At 45.5% G+C, this 19424-nt stretch overlaps 1 protein-coding gene across 1 annotated transcript in view; it reads left to right on the top strand.

Annotated features, from left to right (window-relative positions):
• Positions 1-9666: 9666 nt before the first annotated feature.
• Positions 9667-19424, top strand: part of STK32A (serine/threonine kinase 32A) — a 91287-nt gene continuing 81529 nt past the window's right edge. The window contains exons 1-2 of the mRNA XM_081136455.1: positions 9667-9772; positions 13435-13572. Of these exons, the coding sequence (XP_080992581.1) occupies positions 13521-13572 (52 nt within the window). The 5' untranslated portion in view covers positions 9667-9772; positions 13435-13520. The remainder of the gene's footprint in view (positions 9773-13434; positions 13573-19424) is intronic.

Raw genomic sequence — 19424 nt, 5'->3', positions numbered from 1 at the left:
GACTGAGATTGACCCTGGGAAGGGCCTGCGTTTCTATTGCTGGAGTTCAGGACCATTGGTTGAACTCCTGTTTGTCTGATCCCATTTCTGCAGGGTTACTACAAAGGTGAACACTTCGTACAGGCATTTGAATGACCGAGGTAAACTAATGGTCTGATCATCCAAGTAAAGTTTGCAAAAGAGTAAAGAATGCTTGCCATTCAATGCTGAGATTCATTGAAATCTTCTTTCTTGTTGCCTGAAAGTGCCCAGAAATAGTTTTTTCAACTTTCTACTGACATTTTCTGTTTATTCTAGTTATAGAAATACATCTGTGTATATTTACTCTATTAAGAACTGGAAATATAACTGCCGTAATCCTGTCAGTGCGTATTTCTCAAATATTAGTGCAAAGGCAAATTTGGCAGAACAAACCAGCCAACTTTTTTTTTTTTTTTTAATATGTCTTCATTGATTTCAGAGAGAGGAAGGGAGAGGGAGAGAGAGATAGAAACATCAGTGATGAGAGAGTCATTGATCAGCTGCCTCCTGCAGGCCCCCAACAGGGGATCGAGCCCGCAACCCGGGCATGTGCCCTGAGCGGGAATCGAACCCCGATCGCCTGGATCCTAGGTCGATGCTCAACCGCTGAGCCACACCGGCCGGGCTCTCTGACCTCTTTAAGCCCCGGTACTCTTGACTGGAAATTGGTACCGATATCGTTGAACCAGGCAGTGTAAATGAAGTATTGGCTCACTGCCTGGCACATAAAAACACTAAATGGTTGTTATTATTTTGGGGAGTTTTCATTTATTTCTCTCCTTTCTATTATTATTATTATTATTATTATTATTATTATTATTATTACTACTTAGAACAAGAGAGACACCACCTAGGAAAATAAGACCCTGTCTTGGATTGTCACTAAAATCATGTGGACTTTAGGTAGAACCAAATGACAGTGTTTCACATGTAGAATTTTCTTTAAGTTATTGTGAACTGTGTCATGCTGATCTGAACAATTTATAGACACTTTTTGAGAAAACACCTCTTTGACTATGACGAGTGCACTCAAATTGCTTTAGTAATTCAGCTTCAAGGTACTCCATCTGGTTCTTCTAAAAGGCTCCTTTCAAAATGCTGGATCTTTACCACCGCCCTCTAGGTCCTGAGTCACTTTCTATAGAAACAAATTATTAAAAGCACTCGCCCAAAAATGGCCATCGTAAAATAATATATATTTGAAATGACTTCAAAACTACTAACAACAGGGTTTGTAGGACAGAATTTTGACTCAGAAGTGATGCTTCATGAATTTAACTGGCATTCAGAAGATTTGGCCTACTTTGGGACATAAAAAAGCGAAATGCACAATTTCTCTTTCTTTGATTCCTTTCTTTTTTATTGTTCAGTATTGTAAGCTGTTCAAGTGCAAGTCACTTCCATACCCAGGAATGTGCAAAATGATGGATTAAACAAAATTTGAGAAAACCGGGACAGGTGCCTCTGGGGACCACAGGCACTCTTTCTCAGATGTGCGTTAGTTGCGGGGAGTGGGGTGCTTTCTCAGATGTATGTTAGTTGTGGGGTGCTTTCTCAGATGTGTGTTAGCTGGGGGGTGCTTTCTTGGATGTGTGTTAGTTGGGAGGTGCTTTCTGGGGTGTGTGTTAATTGGGGGGTGCTTTTTCGGATGTGCATTAGTTGAAGGGTGATTTCTCCGATGGGCATTAGTTGGGAGGGTGCTTTCTCGGGTGTGGGTTAGTTGGGAGGGTGCTTTCTCGGGTGTGGGTTAGTTGGGAGGGTGCTTTCTCGGGTGTGGGTTAGTTGGGAGGTGCTTTCTTGGATGTGGGTTAATTGGGGGGATGCTTTGAGAGGAGCAGAGGACAGCATTTCACCCTAATTTCATGGACACTTGAAGATATCACCCAATTTCCTTGTTTCACTGGTACCCTGGATTATTTCATATTTGCCTTTTCTAAATTTTTCAACAAAATAGCCTCCAAATATTGAAAAGGCTGCAACCAGCCTGGGGGAAAATATTCCTAATTACAGCATGGACAGGCTGCAGCAAGACACAATTTGGTGCTAAGCGGGGCAATGTTTTTAAGGAAACAAAAACAAAAACATTATTCCAGGAGATCACAAATTTAAGAACAAGACTCCAGGACAAGAAAAACCCCTACATTAGTTCAATGAAACTCAATGTTCACCCTAAACATGAAATATACACACATATTTTAAAATAGCTCCCTAGGCAATTAAAAATATGATTTTATCAGAAGTATCTTCCATTGTAAGAGCACAACTCCATGCCATTCCCTTCACGTCTGGGTCACATGTAAGGTCGGCACATTGCAAATACATACGTATTAAGAAAACACTAAGAGAAAGGAAAGGGGGGGGAAGGTAGATGAGCACTTACTAGTTTGCTACGCTATCCAGGGAAATACAAGTCCACCGCCTGCTCCCCTACATGCTCCTGGATGTGCTAATATATGCCTGTGCGTGTGCATGTGCGTGTGCATGTGCGTGTGCATGTGCGTGTGCATGTGTGTGTGCATGTGCGTGTGCGTGTGCATGTGCGTGTGCGTGTGCATGTGCGTGTGCGTGTGTGTGTTGAGAGGAAAGGCCTGGGGAGGGAACCCGTGACCTCGGGACTCAAGTTAAATTGTTTAAAGGTAAATAAGAGTGCGCCTCCCCCATTCGATCTCATAGGAGTGAGGTGTAGACTAATGACACACAGAACAGTCAGGATGTGAGTATGTGATTTCTGTCCTTATAATATGCAGGAAATTTTTAAGAAATTAAATGACATATTTTGAGCGGTCGTTTATAGGTCACTTGGTCGAATAACGAGGAGCTGGCATCAGATAAGCTGGGTTTAAATCTCCTGGCTTTAAAACAACTTTATGGGAATGTTTTCTTTTTAAGGTTGTGGTTTTAATCATTACGTTTATGATACAGAATGACATCCCCTTACACACACACACACACACGCTATGCAGACAGGAAGCCTGCAGTATAGTGGAAAGGACCTTGACTCTGCAGTGACCCCGAGCTGGGACTTTGGGAAACCTACCTGTACCATATGAGTTTCTACTTTCTGTTCTGAAAACAGAAGATAGCATCACATAATTTATGGGTTTGCCGCGCAGATTAGATAAAGTGACAGGAGTGCACATTGCCTCTGTCACATCCAGGATATTAACACTTGCTGTTCTCTCTGTGCCGTGCCTGCCTCCTCCACAACCTGGCCAACGCCCCAGGGTGCCCTTGATCTCAACCCGCTCTCCTTTGCTGTTCCCTCTGGCTGGAGCGCTCCCTTCCCCTTCCCTTTGCACAGCCGACTTGCACTCTACCTTCAGGACCGAGCTCGGCTGCGATTCTTCTGTGACACCTTTGCTGACAGCCCCGGACAAGACTGTGCACTTCTTGTATGTGCTCACGAGGCACCCTAACTTCTGGTATCAGGGCCCTGGCATCCTGCATTGAAATTGCCAGCTAACTTGCCTCAATTTTCAGCAGATGGAGAGCTCTTTGATAAAGCACCTATCTCCTTTGGTGTGGTCATACCCACCTCTCCTGGCAGGGGTCTTTGAAAAGAGACGGTGCTGTTGAGGTTGCAGTGAGATGGACATGCTTTCACACTTTTTGTTCAAAAGAGAGACATTGGTCTAATAAAATAATAATAATAATAATGCAGTAATTAGGACCCCTCTGCACCACACACTGCACTGAGTGCTTTCATGTATTATCTCATTGAACCCTCACAACACCCCCCCCGGGAGCAGGTAGGACTAATAGACTCTGAGTCGAAACGACATGCACAAGGGCATGAACTTCAGGAGGTGGGATCAGGAGATGACCCAGGTCTACCTGACGCTAACTTATTTCTTCTCAACAACAGTACTCTAATGTGCAAGTTTTCTGAAGAGCAATTAAACCATTCACATCTCAACGAACACTGTGGAATAAATAAGCACATGGCTGTGTCCAGACAGGAGGCAGCACAAATGTTCATTTCAGCTGTGCTTTAACTCATACCCTCTCTCTTTTTCGGCTGATTATTTCTAGTAAGCGTAGAGTGGTTGGATATTATGTGTTTTACTTTGGACTCTGGCAATGAAAGGTTCCTGTTACATCCTGCTGTTCCCCCTCTCTCAATTAAATTAGATGAAGACAGTGTGATATGGATGGTGCATTCGCCAGAATGCTTGCTGCTCAGGAGCTGGGGCTGGGTTATTGACCTTTATGTCCCCAGCTCCTGTCGTGGCATGGTCCCCACTACAGACAAATGATAAACACTGCCGGATGGGCTATTACAGAAATCATGAACCTGAGGCTACAGAAGGTGTAAAGGTGGTTTAGAAACTCCAAACAGCAATCATTCTATGAAACTGGAAAAAAAAAAAAGAATGGTCTTTGCAAAGGTGATATCTAAGAGAAACCTCCAGGGGTCAAGGCATGCAGCTTATAAAAGTGACCACATTGCCCTGGCTGGGCGTGGCTCAGCGGTTGAGCGTCGACCTAGGATCCAGGAGATCAGTGTTTGATTCCCGGTCAGGGCACATGCCTGGGTTGTGGACTCGATCAATGACTCTCTCACCATTGATGTTTCTATCTCTCTCTCTCCCTCTCCTTTCCAATCTCTGAAATCAATAAAGATATATTTTAAAAATATAAAATAAATAAAATAAAATAAAATAAAATAAAATAAAAGTGACCACATTGGCAAAAGCGGGCAAACTATGTAAACTGAACATGAACTTGAATTCAACAAATATTTCAAAACTTGCTAAATATGAAACATTGTGCTAGGATCTGATTACTTATTTTATAACTAAGGAGAATTTTATTATTTACAAGAGAGAACTCATTGTTTTAATAACTGAGAACAATTTCCTTATCAGACCATGAGAAAATATGGGGAGGGCGCAGGGATCCCGCTAAACCGCATCTCTGACGAGGCCCATGTTCCTGCTGCACACACCTGAGGGCCTGCCCTTGTGTTCTGTTTAAACTTTAAGCTGTTTTCCAGAGCATATTTGGTTCTTTAAATTTTCCCCACCCTCTCTCGCTCACACCGTACTCCTGATGTTCCAGTCGCATTAAATTTTTTATATCTCTCCCCAAATATTATGCTTCTGTGTGGCTCCAGTCTTCAGCTCTGGAATCCCTGCTCTCTGTCTAGTGGCCCTCCCTTCACCCTTCATGACACTGATCCCACGTTACTGAAGCTCCCGGCTCCTTTGGGCAGAGCGAACCCACTCCGCCAGCGCTCTCCAGGGCCTCCTGCTAGGCGCCTGCCCATCTCAGTCTGTAATTACTACTTTCACCCAAACCGCAAATTCCCAATGTCCAACGATCATTTACTTCTCTGAGCCTCCTCTAAACACAGCCTAATAAACACTCATTTATGTCATCGGAATGGTTACTGCTTTGACTTGTGATATGTCTTTGTATTTTCCTCCCGGGTGAAGAAATGAAAAGAATGATGGAAATAGCAGATATTTAGTTATCTAATTAAACACCGTCTGTGTTCCAAACGCTGGCTCAGCACTGGATATATGGAGGTGTCACTCCTACCCTCATGAGGCCTGCATTCAATGGTAGGAAACAGCAAAGACGTGACATAGCAAATTAACTGCAGTTTCTGATGAGAGGTGAGATGAAGGAGTGAGTGTGGAGTGGACAGGGGAGGAAGTGGGGGGGAGTGACCCAGGTGAGGAGCTGCGGGAAGGTCTCTCAGGGCTGGAGAAAGGTGAGCTGGCCGCTGAATAATGAGGAGTCCAGAACCATGTTCACCCATAAAGAAGAGCCATTCAAATGTCCTGGGGTGGGGACAAGGCCAGCAAAGACAGAGAGCCAGTGTGCTGGAGGGGGAGCGAGCTGAGGACCCCTGATTGCAGATGGAGCTGGGCAAACTGGCAGGAAATAGTACAAGGGCTTGTCTGCTGGAGTAGAGTGTCACTTTATTCGAAATGTAGTGGAACACAGAGGACAACTTCAAGCTATGAATGGGTATGTTTGGATCGGTGTGGCATTAATGTTTATGCCATAAGACATGATTTTTTTTTCTAGTTTAGCGTTTTTATGTTGCACTAGAAACAATGTCTCCTGGCAAATATTCCTTCCCATATTTATCGCTCCTGGATTTAACATGTAATTATTTATTCTCTGCATAACAATTTACTTTTCATAATATTTATTTGTATTGAATTTATTGGGGTGACATTGGTTAATAAAATTCTATAGGTCTCAGCTGCACAATTCTACAACACATCATCTGTATATTGTGTGTTCACCGCCCAAGTCAAGTCTCCTTCCATTGCCACTGAGCCCCCTACACCCTCTTCTACCTGCCCCCAAACCCCTTCCCTCTGGCAGTCACCATATAAACAAAGTGGAGACAGACTCACGGATATGTCGAACAGACTGACAGCTGTCAGAGGGGGGCAGGCTGGGGGCTGGGTGAGAAGGGTGAAGGGATTAAGCAAAGAAAAAAAACAAAGACTCATGGACACAGACAACATCATGATTTTTTTTTTTTTTTTTAAATTTAAAAAAATTCTAGATATCTATCCGGACAAGACTTTCTCACTGGTTTACTTTTCACTTCACTCTTCTCTCCTCTGGGGGGCTCCAGAGATTGTCCTAAGTATCTAGCCTGGTTAGTCTCCCGAGTTCTCTGTGACAGTCAGGTTCCTCCAAAGGCTATGTTTAGGTAGGAAAGACTGACAAGGGGGATGAGCAGCTGGATGAATAAAAGATTAAAACACAACCTGCTCCTTGAAACAGGTGTGCCTGTGATAGACTGCATATGGTGCGGGAGTAAGAATCACTAGTTCTCCTTAAGCCTGTGGGATGCCAAACCTTTACGTGGCTAAACTAGGACTGATTAACAGTTTTATGTTAAATGAAAGTGGCTGTACAAACAGAAGAAAGATTTATAGAACAGAGCTGAGAATCACTAGGGCCGAGCCTGGGTACCAGCTAACGAATGACATCCTTAACGTTAGGCTGACCGTTCCCGAGTGTCTACCCTGCGCTGCGTAGCACCGTGCCAAGTACATTATTATTGCATCATCTCATTTAATCCTGTATCAATCATAGCTGGGAGGAATGGCCGTTATCCCCTCCACGGAAGTTGAAAAACTGACGCTCAGGGCCTTTAAGGGACTTGGCCATCACCTCAGAGGCATTAAGTGGTGGAACTGGCATTTGCATAAAAGACTTCTGACTCCAAAGCCCTTTGTGCCAACCAGGACACTCAAATAAAGAGAATTCCAGAGACTTCCATTCCCGTCTCGGCCCGCTTTCTTGCCACCTCAGTTTTCTCAGTGATAAAATGAATATCATTATCTCTGGGGGGAGGGGGAGGTAACACAGGTCCAACAAATTTGTAGGGTATCCCAATGCCATGAAGGTAACCCCAGTGTTCTGTAAGCTACCAGATGTTAACAAAAACAACAGCTAGGTGCCTGAACTTTGCCTTAAAAAGACTACCCTCTTCCTTAAAAAAAATTTTTTCTTTTTTCTGGACTTGGTTGCCCTCTTTTACAACTTGACCCAAATTCCACATTAAATGTTCATTTATATCATCTGATCCTCTCTCAGACAGGAGTTGGCAACACAAGGTAAGTTTCTATTGAGCTCTGCCACTAACTCACTGTGTCGCTTTGGGCAAATCCCTCTCTCAGGACCCCAAATGCAAAATGAGAGAGTGGGCTCACTGAAGTTCAGGGTTATTGCGATGGCAAAGTACTAGCGTGGAACGCTGCGCATGGCCGAGATAAGAGAAAGAGGAAAGGGGGTAGGTCATGATGTAACAAGAGAATTACTCTGAAATATTTAATGAGTAAATTACGGGGCTCTTAACTAAGGTGACTACTGATGTCCTCAACAATTTCTGCTGATATTTGAGATGCATCGGACACCATCCTAGGGGCTGGTACTGAAAATGTGGACCAAGCTCACCTGGCTCCTGCCATCTGTGGAACTTTACATCAGCAGATCACAAAGTGGGAGCCTGAGAAAGACTTTCCAGCCACAGACGCATCTTGTCCGACAGACATTTTCTAACATTCTGTAAACCTGCCAATGTTTTAAAGTAATGGGCGATTTTGCACAGACCGTCTTGTTTCCAGCTTCTCTTTCAAAATCTGAATATTTGGCAATGTTGAGCTGGCACTTCCACGCAGGAGGGAAATGCCGGAGCTGAATAGAAGCTGTCCCCGCCCCACCCCACCACTGCCCACCATCGAAGGATTTTAGCCACCGCATAAGCATGACGGAAATAGCAAATATTTAGTTATCTAATTAAACACAGTCCACGTTCCAAACACTGGCTCAACACTGGATATATGGAGGTGTCACTCCTACCCTCGCAAGGCCTGCATTCAATGGTAGGAAACAGCAAAGACGTGACATAGCAAATTAATTGCAGTTTCTGATGAGAGGCGAGATGAAGGAGTAAGTGTGGAGTGGACAGGGGAGGAAGTGGGGGGGAGTGACCCAGGTGAGGAGCTGCGGGAAGGTCTCTCAGGGCTGGAGAAAGGTGAGCTGGCCGCCGAATGAGGAGGAGTCCAGAACCATGTCCACCCGTAAAGAAGAGCCATTCAAATGTCCTGGGGTGGGGGCAAGGCAGCAAAGAGCAGAGAGCCAGTGTGCTGGAGGGGAGCGAGCTGAGAACCCCTGATTGCAGATGGAGCTGGGCAAACTGGCAGGAAACAGGCGCTAGTTCTCGGGGGGCTTAGCGTGTGGGACTCGAGATAGAGGGAAATCTGTAAAAAGTTCTTTCAATCCTGTTGGTTATTACAAAGGGGAGGACGGGGGGGGGGGGGGGGGGGGGGGGGGGGGGGGGGGGCTGCCCTGGGCGAGAACAGAGACACTCCCAGGGAGGCTGCCTTCACCCCTGGACCCCTGTCCCCAGCCCTCTCCTCCACAGCAGAGAATGGGGGTGGCTAAGATGGGTGGGGAAAGGGGGCCTGGGAGCCAGGACCTGGGTCCACAAAGGGTTCTCTCCATTAGTTGCTATGTTATACCGGGCAAGTAGTTTCCTTCTCTGTGCCTCAGTTTCCCCAGCAGTAAAACGAGGACGTCTGCTAGGTCATAAACGGTACGAGATCCTTCTTGCCGGGTCCTGTGCAATTCTCAGCCCTCTAGGATCTCCCGTAATTACCCCTGGGAAGTCGGAAAGGAAATCCTGTCTCTCTCCATCTCAGATCTGCGGGCTCATACCCGCCACCCCCTGTACCCACCAAACTCGGTGGCGTCGCCCGGGATTTCTTGGAGGGGAAGGGGGTCACGTCGGGGGAACAGGGCCTCCGCCCGGGAAGTTGGGGAGCGCCATGCATCCAAGTGGCTCGGGACGGTGCCAGGGCGCCGCGGGGTCCCGGCCACCAGCTCCAGCCGCGCGCGCGGCGCTGTCTTCAGCACCGTCTTTCCGCGGGGATCCCGGACCCCGGGCGACTGCTTTCCGTTTCTGGGGACGCGGGCTGGTCAGCGGCTCCCCGCCCCCGCCCCCGCCCCCGCCCCCCGAGCCAGCCCCGGAGCCGCGCCTCCAGGGGGCGCTGCGCGCTCGGCGGCGCCCGGAGCCCCCCGCAGCCCGGCCGCAGGTGCCGCGCGCCCGCCCCGCCGGCCCCGCCCCGCGCGCCCCGCCCCGCCCCGCCCCGCCCCGCCGCCCGCGCGCGGGCGCTGGGTGCCTCTCCCGCTCCCGCCGCGGCCCTGGGAGCTCCCTGCTGAGCACGGGTCCGAGCTCCTCGGAAGGCGTGAGCGCAGAAGCGAGATCGAGGTGAGTGGTGGCCCCGACGCTCTTTTTCTGTTTAAGGACCCTGCAGACTAAGGGCGCTCCCTGGGGAGCTAGGAAGTTAAAGGGGAGCAGAAATAAGACAAAGGCAGGCGGTCCGGGCACCACCACAACCAGAGAGGGCGGGGACCGGTCCAGCATCCTAGCCACGCTGTCCCCTACCTGGCCCCCCGGCCCCCCGCCCCCCGCTCCCGCCGACTCGGGGCCAGACACACGCCCCGACTCCGGCACATGCTGGCTGGGCGGAGGTGAGCGCTGGAGCGTGTCTGCTTGTTTCTTTTACTCAGCTTCTAAATAAGCAGAAACTTCCCTTGAGGTTGGCTTCATCTCCACAAGGATTATTCCCACCCCAGCTGAAGGGTTTGAACGCAGATAAATAAAACGTGGGGTATTCACACAGTGGCCTGGGTGCAGCGCTTCACAGGCAGGATCAGCTGCGGGCATCAGCAACCTACATGATCATAAGATGCAAAACATACCTACTCTAGGATGTCATTTAGGCGACTTGCTTTAAAACGCATGTCACGCTGTGCGATCGTAGAAGGTGGACTGTAAAAGGTGTCCCAGGTTCAGGACGGTGGCTGTCTTTGGGAGGCATGAGGGGGATGAGGGGGAATGAGGCTGGCCTGAGGGCTGAGGTGGAGATCATGCTTACCTGTAATTTTTGAATACATAAAAATGATGAAGCAAAGATGGTGACATATAAACACTGGAACCGAGAGCGGTGTTGACTTGGGTGTTTTTAATGATCTTTTCTTTTTTCCCTCTGGTTCTAAGTCTTTCTCAGTTTAAGAGGTTCTGGTTTTCAAATGCAAACAGAATAGTTATGCCTGGGCACATGCTGTTGCGATGAAATGTAAACAGTTTTGTGGGAAGTTGCAACTTTCTTGCATCACAACTTAGAGTCTTCAATTCCTGAAGATGGCAGGTGTGTACCTAGGGGGCCTTAGCTGCTTGGAAAAGCTCACCTGTGGACGGCCCCCAAAGTATAAGCCGAAGGTCAAATGCTCACATCAGAGAGGAGTCTGCAGTGAATAGTCTGATAATTGGCCAGGTCAAGGTAGAATCTGGAAATTTTCTGTGTTCTTATAAAACACATAGCTCTTTCTCTTATATTTCCTATGTTTAGGAGGTTCATTTCCATGGGTGGTGACTGTCCTCTTGACATCTTGAAACGATGCTTACATGACACTGCAGACTTATTACCAGGTCAGAGGGTGTTAGGTTTGGTAGGAGTCAGTCCTATAGTTCTCTGGGCCCCATTCAGCAGAATGGGGCGGGGGGGGGGGGAAGTGTCTCCATTTTTCTAGCAGAGAAAGGTTGATTTCTTTCAGGACAAGAGGGAAAGCTGTCTAATTTGGTTCTGCATGTGGGGAGAAGAGACAGACAGTGCTAAACTGGATTGGGTGTGCCAGGTGCGACGGAGAAGCCGCCACCTAATAACTCCATCCACCTCTCCCTCCCGTTTCCATAGCTTCTTCCTGCTAAAAATCACTGGGTCTTTGCTGAACAAAATTGTCTGCACATCCAAATGAAATTCTGAAATGTGGCAAATTGCAGTAATATCCCTCTCACTTTCTCTTTCTGATTTGACAACTTGCAAGGTCAGGGCTTGGCTGCAGGAAGATGGGCTACTTAAGAGAATCCCAAGGTGTGAAGAACATATATAAGAATGACAGGCTTGGGGTGCGGTGTGAAAACTTGGGTCCTGAGGCTTGATACAAAAAATAAACGAGAATGTAGCTCCCCGCCCTGTCGGCTGTGTTAACAATCGCAATTCCTTAAAATCAGTGTTCTCTTTAGGATCAGTCCTCTCTAATGTCATCTGTGCTGCAAGCCTTCACACTGGTTCCCACTTAGTCTGGACTCTAAATGCAATAATAGAACACACAGGGCACCCTGATGGGTCCTTCCCAGCCCACAGCCAAACACTGAGGCATCTCACTTGCTTCCTCCGACCCCCTCTTCTGCTGGAATTAAAAGCCCTTTGTCTTTTAGCCTGGAAAGACTGTTGGGTTCTTTCTGTTTTCCTGATCTCCGTAATCCCCCTGGGCGTCCTCCAGCCACCTGTTACCGCCTGCCTCTCCCTGCCCAATCCCATACCTTTTAATTGGTTGCTTCCTGATTGCTGACTCTTTGCTCTCGGTTTAATGGTTATTTTTAAAGTTCATAAGGCACGTTGCCAGCAGTTGGCTTTTAGTATGAAAAGTAGCATTTCCTTAATGAGTCTGCCTTCCAAATGAAGGCTTTACTTACGTTTTCCTGGCTGGAAAATAAGCTTTTGTTCTAGGCTTGTTGAGGGGCTTCTCAAGTTCTTTTTCAATAACATCCTTAGGCCAGGTTCCCTTGGGACACTTTCTTCAATGATGTCTCTCATCTGTGTTTCCTTCATGCCAAAAAAAGTCCAAGAGGAAACCAGTCACCAGGTGTCAAATTAAATGAATGCATAAATAAATGAAACAACACATCGATGTTTCTCTCTCCCTCTCTCCCTTTCTCTCTCTCTCTAAAAGTCAATTAAAAATAATACATGATAAGGAAATACTGCTACTATTAAAAATAGCAGTAGCTAACATTTATTCTTTGCATGTTATGTGCTAGGCATTGTGCTAGTTGCCTTCCATACGTTACATTAACTATATCCCATGAGCTATATTTCTTCCATGCATGCAAGTAGCTCAGGTAATATAGCTAAAAATGAATTTTTAAATACTTTGTATAAAATCTCCATCTTTACCCATTTTTGGTAGATCTGAAGGTCTGGTTCCTGGGCCCATCTTTCTACTTGGCAGCAATCTCTTAGATTTCAGGGCAGTGACCTCTTTTAGATGGAGTCTGTCTTTTCCATGTTGCCAGTGTCCCCACCAGGCACTAATGTCTTCTGGTCTGGTTCACTGATTTGCATTTCTGCCTGGCCCTTATAGGCATCTGGGCTTGTGATTTTTGAGGAAGGCACTGTCGTTTCCCCATTTTACAGGTGAGATGTGAGGTCACTGCCCAAAGCCATTCTCAGTGTCAGTTTTAGAACCAGAACTCTGGATGCTGCCTCTTTTTACCAATTTCAAGGAAGGTAAAATTATTTTTTTTCTCACCCAAGGATATGCTTATTGATTTCAGAGAGAGTAAGGGAGGGAGAGAGGGGGAGAGAGAGAGAGAGAGGGAGAGAGAGAGAAATATCACTGTGAGAGAGAATCATCAATCCATTGCCTCCTGTACACTACCCCACCAGAGATCGAACCTGCAACCTAGGTCTGTGCCCTGACCGGGAATCAAACCTGCAACCCTTTGGTGTCCCAGATGGACGTTGCTCCAACCAACTGAGCCATCTGGCCAAAGCAGCAAAGTAAAATGCAATTAGGTTTAAAAATTAAAAAAAAAAAAAGAAGAAGCCATAAATGTATATTTTTCCAGGACTTTTTAGCTCTCACATACATTACTTAATTTGAACTTCAGAGTAGCTAACAATTATCGAGCACTTATGCAGTGAAACTACTTTACATATTATCTCATTAAATAACATTTCATCTGTCTTTGCAGTAAGGACCATGATCAAGCTCAGGGGAAGGGGAAAAGAAACATGTTAAGCGTATACCCCATTTGTGAGGTATTATAAAGCTATCATTCCCTGTTCTCTCCTTGATGTCTAGCTAAGGCTTCCAGACCTCTGTTGAGTGAAGATGAAAGTTTCTGCCAAGATTATGTAACTGGAGGATCCAGGTCTGGGCAGACGACCATGGGAGCCAATACTTCAAGCAAACCCCCTGTTTTTGATGAAAATGAGGATGGTAAGAAATATGTGATAGTTGTGCATAAAATACAGGATTTTGCACAATTTAAATATAAGCTCTTAGTTTCTTAAGCGTATTTCAGTGTACTGCAAGGCTAAACCTAAGGACCTTGTATGCTCATGGTTAGATTTTACCTCCCACTTCTCCCACTTTCCATGGGACTTCAGGCAGCTGCCTTAATCACGACTGTTCCAATGCCCTTTGTCCAAAGGGAGCTGTTTGTTGGACACCTGGTCAATAGGAGACCTTGAAATGAACCGATTTCTTTGTTCTCTGTGCTGTTCCCCTGACAGTCGAAGTTACCCCTACCTACTGCTAGTTATTATAGCAAATTTCTTATATTATCGAATTACATGTGGGTGATAATGGCTGCTCATAGAATGAAGTCATTAAGTAGGTGCTCTCTGAGCCTGCAGCTGCCAACGTGCGGGGTCTTAGACACATGCCGCAGTGCTAGGGCACAGGAAAAAGAATCGGTGGAAGACTTTCAGGGCCAGGCTCAGCAAGAAAAGTAAAGGCGTGGGTCCTGATTCTCAGTCACCCCCCAGCGAGGCCCCGAACCAGGCAGGTGCCTCCCCTGGTCCCTCTGGAGGTCGTGGAGCAGCCCAGTCAGTAGGCACAGGGTAGCAGCTGTTGGTAGGTCCTTAGGAAAAAGAAGGCCCCAGCCTTTGGGTAAGTTGGCCAGGCCTCCCAGAGGGAGCCCCAGAGCCATTCCCAGGAGCTGTGCTAAGTGGGCCTTAAAGGAAACGAACAACCGAGATTCAGGAGACCCGAGCGCCAGGCCTGCTTGCCAGCTACCTGCGGGGCTCGAGTTCGTTTGTTCCCTCTAGCTTCAGTTTCCTTATCGATGGAGTGAGAGACAGGCGAACCTTGACGGTCTGATTGACCTCAAAAGGTTTATGATTTTCCCATCCTAAAGCCACTGAAATAATGATGCAGCAGCTTCAGAATCACCACGGAAAGCTGGTGGTGTTGGCGTGGCCATTTGACCCCTGGAAGGGAAGCTAAAGCTGCCAGTGGCTCAGACGAGATGGGCAGGGTCCCTTTCTCATGCAACGAGCGAGGCTAAGCAGTGGGCGATATGTGGCTCCCGAAGGCTAGGAACTGGGGCTCTGGCGAGCTGGCTTCTCTCCTGCCCTTTCCATCCCTCGGGTGTTCCTGTCCCCCTGGTGCCTCAGGCTGGCTCAGCACCGTGTCCGATTCCAGCCAGCGGGAAGGGGAGGGGAGGCCGTGCCCACTCCATGATCTGGTGGTAGCTTGTCACTGTCACTCGCATGCACATACCTAGTTACAAGGGACCTGGGGAAATTAGTTTGTTTCGTCATATAGCCATGAACCTTCGCAAAATAAGGAGTTCTAGTTTGTTACCAAAGAATTAGCTGTTTGCCGGGGTCATGGGGTCAACAAGAAGTCTGCTACAATCTTAGTCTTTGAGACTTTGGACTGACCCTTTTGAAAACAAAACCCTGACTGACCAGTATGCCTTGTCCCCAGCTATTCACTATTAATTTAGGGCCGTGTTGTTATTGCCCGTACAAAATATTGCATAGGAACCCTGAAATTATCTGCTTTGAAATGGTCTTAAGAAAACTGTTTTCCACTCGTATTTCCATTGCCTTGCTTTCCTTAATCAAGTAGGAAAGGCAAGGACCTAGAGACCAGCGATGTTACTTGATGCTTCCATCTCTAAAATGGGAAGACAAGTCAGCTTGGACTTTGTTTGGATCACTGTGCTCCCTATGGATTCACAGCTAATGTTGTACATGGGGCTGGTCCTTAGAGAACAGAGTAGGAAAGAGAGACCAGCTTCAGGCTCGTAATTTGCTAAGGGCGTGTGTCACGTTACGGTATTGGGATAGCATTAGAAAGAGAAAACACAGAAATGTCTGAATCTTCCTTAAGTCGGCCAGCCCTTTTTCTCATGGCGTGCCCAAGAAGGTTACAGGGCCAAGGAAGTGTGGCCAGTGGGAAATGAGGTGCCACTTCATAACTACCTTCAAGGAACCCTGGAAGCACTTAGGTCAGGGTAGGGTTAGGTTTAAGGAGCAAGTAGTTCTTTCTCGACACCCTCTAGGTTGCCACTTTTTTGTTTCCAACTCCCCCAGCCAAATGAGATGATCCCACTGCAGCGCCCATAAGAGAACTGCTGAGCAGTAGAGTATGTCTGTGCTTGCCAGGGGCCAGGGCTGGGTCCGTTTATAACACAGTTGCAAGGCAGAAACTCAAGGGCAACTCTGCCTGCTATGAGTCTGTCACGCTGGAAGACACGAGGAGCAGAGGAGAAAACAAGATGACCCGTCCCCTGCCCTTGTACGGCTCAGATTCTAATGGTGGAAGGCCATCAATGGGCAAGTAAACTTCAGACAACGTTCAGGTGCCTCCAAGGAAAGAACTCAGCGATCTCATGAATGTGACAGGGTGATGGTGGAGACCATGCTGGACAGGGGATGGTCGGGTTTGGCCTCTCTGAGAAGGTGACATTTGATTTGGAGCCTGAAAGGTGAGAAGAAGCTACTCATGCAATGATATGAGGGTGGTTCAAGCACAGGAAAAAAGCAAATCCGAAGTCCAAACAATGACAACATTGGGAAAGAATAGTTGCCTGTATCATAATATTCTGATGAGCATGAGTTTGCATATTATAAAACTGTAATTTTGTAAATCAATAAGTCTTATAAAGTTGATTTGGCTCCTTTAATAGCTCTGGATTGAGCACAAGATAAAATTTTATTTGATTGCTGCAAAGCTTCCAACCAAGAAATAGAAACAACAAAGAAGAAAGCGCTGACTAATCAATTAACATTAATGCTTATATCATTTTGATCTCCATATTTTAACATAAATCAAATCGGGCCAGAACCTAGGGCACCAAAATGAGCCAATTTAATTATTTTAAAAATATTGCTGACGAGAATCCCAATATGTGATGGAAAAGTATTTAACATTTCCATCAGTGTCTGTTCCCAGCATTGGTTTGAAGAAAATTCAAACCGATTTCCCTGAGTAGTGTTTCCAGATTTCTTCCCCATGGAAAGTGCTTTGGTTGACTTTGAAGGCAATTAAGGGGTAAGATGTGTTATTGGATGTCCCTTGAGATAAGCTGTTCTTGCTAGAATTCATCCTGACAGTTTGCATTTCCTGTTGTTCCATCTGATACTGATATTGAAGAAATTTTCTCTTCCTTACTTCTGTTGATCTTCACTTAGTGAAAACAGAGTGTAAGCTTTGCAGTACTGTTGGACCCGGTAAGGTTTGCTTATTTAACTAATGCTAAGTCAATTTTTACAAAGTAGATCTCAGATTATACTATTGTTTTGTTCTGTGCCTCTAGCTTTTATATTTTAGTGCACACCTAAGCCCTAATTACTTTTTTTATTGTGGTAAAATATATATAACATAATATACCATTTTAACCGTTCTTATGTGTGGCATTGAGGATATTCCCATTTGGGGGCAACCATCACCACCATCTAGAACTCTTTCATCTTCCCAAAATAAAACTCTGTCCCCATTAAATAATTCCCCATTCTCTCTTTTCCCTAGGTCCTGGCAACCACCATTCAACTTTCTGTCTCTATGAATTTAACTATTCTAGGTCCCTCATAATATTTGTCTGCCTTGTTTCACTTAGTCCAATGTTTTCAAGTTTCCTTCATGTTGTAGCATGTATCAGAATTTAATTCTTTTTGAGGGCTGAATAATATTTCATTTTGTTTTTTCTTTCATCCATCGATGGACATTTGATGGTTTCCATCTTTTGACTCTTGTGAATTTGACTATGAGCATTGGGGAACAAATACTTGTTTGAGTCCCTGCTCTCAATTATTTTAGTTACATGTACTTAGAAGTGGAATTTCTGGATCCCATGGTAATTCTTTAAGTTTCTGAGGAACTCCTAGACTTGTCCTCCACCTCCTTATGCTTAGTGGTTTAGTCATGGGAAACCACCTAGCGTAATGGTCTAAAAGCATGGGCTCTGGTATTGGAAAGACACGCACAGGTTCAAATATCAGCTGTACCACAGAGTAGCAGAGTGACAATGCAAAGGGGACACAGCTTGATCAAGCCTCGTAAAACACTAACGTCAATTTGACTAATTGGAAAGTGGTCCAGAGGGACTTGCAATACCATGAACAAATGTCTCTAAGCTTAAACAATGTCTAGTGAGTTCATTTGAAAAAAGCAAAAACCCTCTATTATGCAACATATTAAGCCTCCTTAGTTTCTTCGTATGTAAGCAAGTAATAATTGGGTATACTTCATTGGGTCATTGTGAGATTAAATAAAATAATGCAAGTAAAACACTTAGGAAGGTCTCTGTCTCCCATAAAGTAATCACCCAGTTAATGCTAATGATAGCATTATTTATTAGCATCAGAGCCTCTTAGCCTGAACTCTCAGAACTACTTCAACCTCTGAAAGAAACAAAATTGATTAAATGCAACTCTGTAGATGCCATAGTCACCATGACCTATCACAGTTCTATCAATGGAATTGGATTAACGGATGGCAGAAAACCTATATAAAAGTCTTCTAAAAAGAGGCCGAGTTATTGACTGCACAAAAACAGTCTCATCTGGTTTCCCTTTATCTCCCCTGAGGCGACTGTGTTTTTATTTCAGGCAAAATCAAGAACTCATTGGGCTGAAAATCAATAAACTTGACTTTTTCTGACTTAGACCCAAAGCTGCCTATTTAAGTAATCCCAGTGGATCCACTGACACTGTGACAATTGCCTCCCCTACCCAACTGCCACCTGGATACTCTGAGAAATAATGAATGGTGCAGAAAGACATTTTAAGTTTTCTGAAAGAAAAGGAGGACAAGCGATACTTGTTTTTAATGTTTATGACTCTTTCCCTTTGATCTATTTTATTTCCTCTATCTGAATGCAGTGGTTTTGTTTGTTCTCTGTGAGTTGGGTGGCGGCTGCTTCTCCCCCTCCCCCCTCCCCTCCCCTCCCCCCTCCTCCTTGCTTGTTTTATTTTTTAAAAATCGACATTTTAAAAGTCCAATCATTGAGGTCTTCACGCTAATTTAGAAAAACTTATTAAATAACAGGAGAAAGTAGACCTGTTAATAATTCAGGGTCTTCCAAGAAGAGGGTCTTGGAATCACTATAAGCTGCGTGCGTTTCCAATCATAGTCCAAAAATATAGAGGTGAGTTGGTTTAGTTCAACCAAGAGACAGCTTTCTTCTGGCGAGTTGTAGCTAAGAAAAGTTGGCCTTAGGTTAAAAAGCTGCTACAAAGAGTTCATCCATGCCCTGAGTTTGCAGAGAGAGCTCAATTATTGCATTATTCTTTAGACTTGCTGAAAACTCAATGTTCTTCTTTCATTTGGCAACCCTGGTCTCCTAGGATATGTGACTGTTTCCAGTTTTCCTCCATCTTTGGTGACAGAGGCACTGGGTCCTTCAAAATGTTGGGCCAAAAAAATTGGCCACAGATTTGCAATCCAAAAGAAATGGGAGGTTACTGAATTGATTCCAGCTGGGAAGGACTTTGAGAATCTGCTTTGTTATTTTAATGTCAATGCGATGTCCCCACTAGGGTAGGCAAATTTCAGACTTTCCTCTCTCAAGCTTGAGTAATGTCTTACATTATTTAGTATTTTTCTTTAAAATTTGAAAAAGGAAAAGGAAAAAGTCTCTAGCAAGAATTAGCTTCTTAAAAAATGAAGTCATCTTGAACTAACAATTACGACATTTGTCATAAATAACTTCAGATCCAGCAATTTATAGCAGCAAACACTTTGAACTTGGGAGGGCTTTATTTGCCCCGGCCCAAGGGGTTGGAAGACTCAATAAGAGACAAACTAGGCGGCTAAGAGAGCAGCCTGGAAGACTG

The sequence above is a fragment of the Miniopterus schreibersii genome (genome assembly GCF_964146895.1).
Source record: "Miniopterus schreibersii genome assembly, chromosome: 4".
Lineage (NCBI taxonomy): Eukaryota > Metazoa > Chordata > Mammalia > Chiroptera > Miniopteridae > Miniopterus > Miniopterus schreibersii.
The sequence above is the reverse complement of the archived record's forward strand: the minus strand, read 5'-3'. Positions and strand labels throughout refer to the sequence as shown.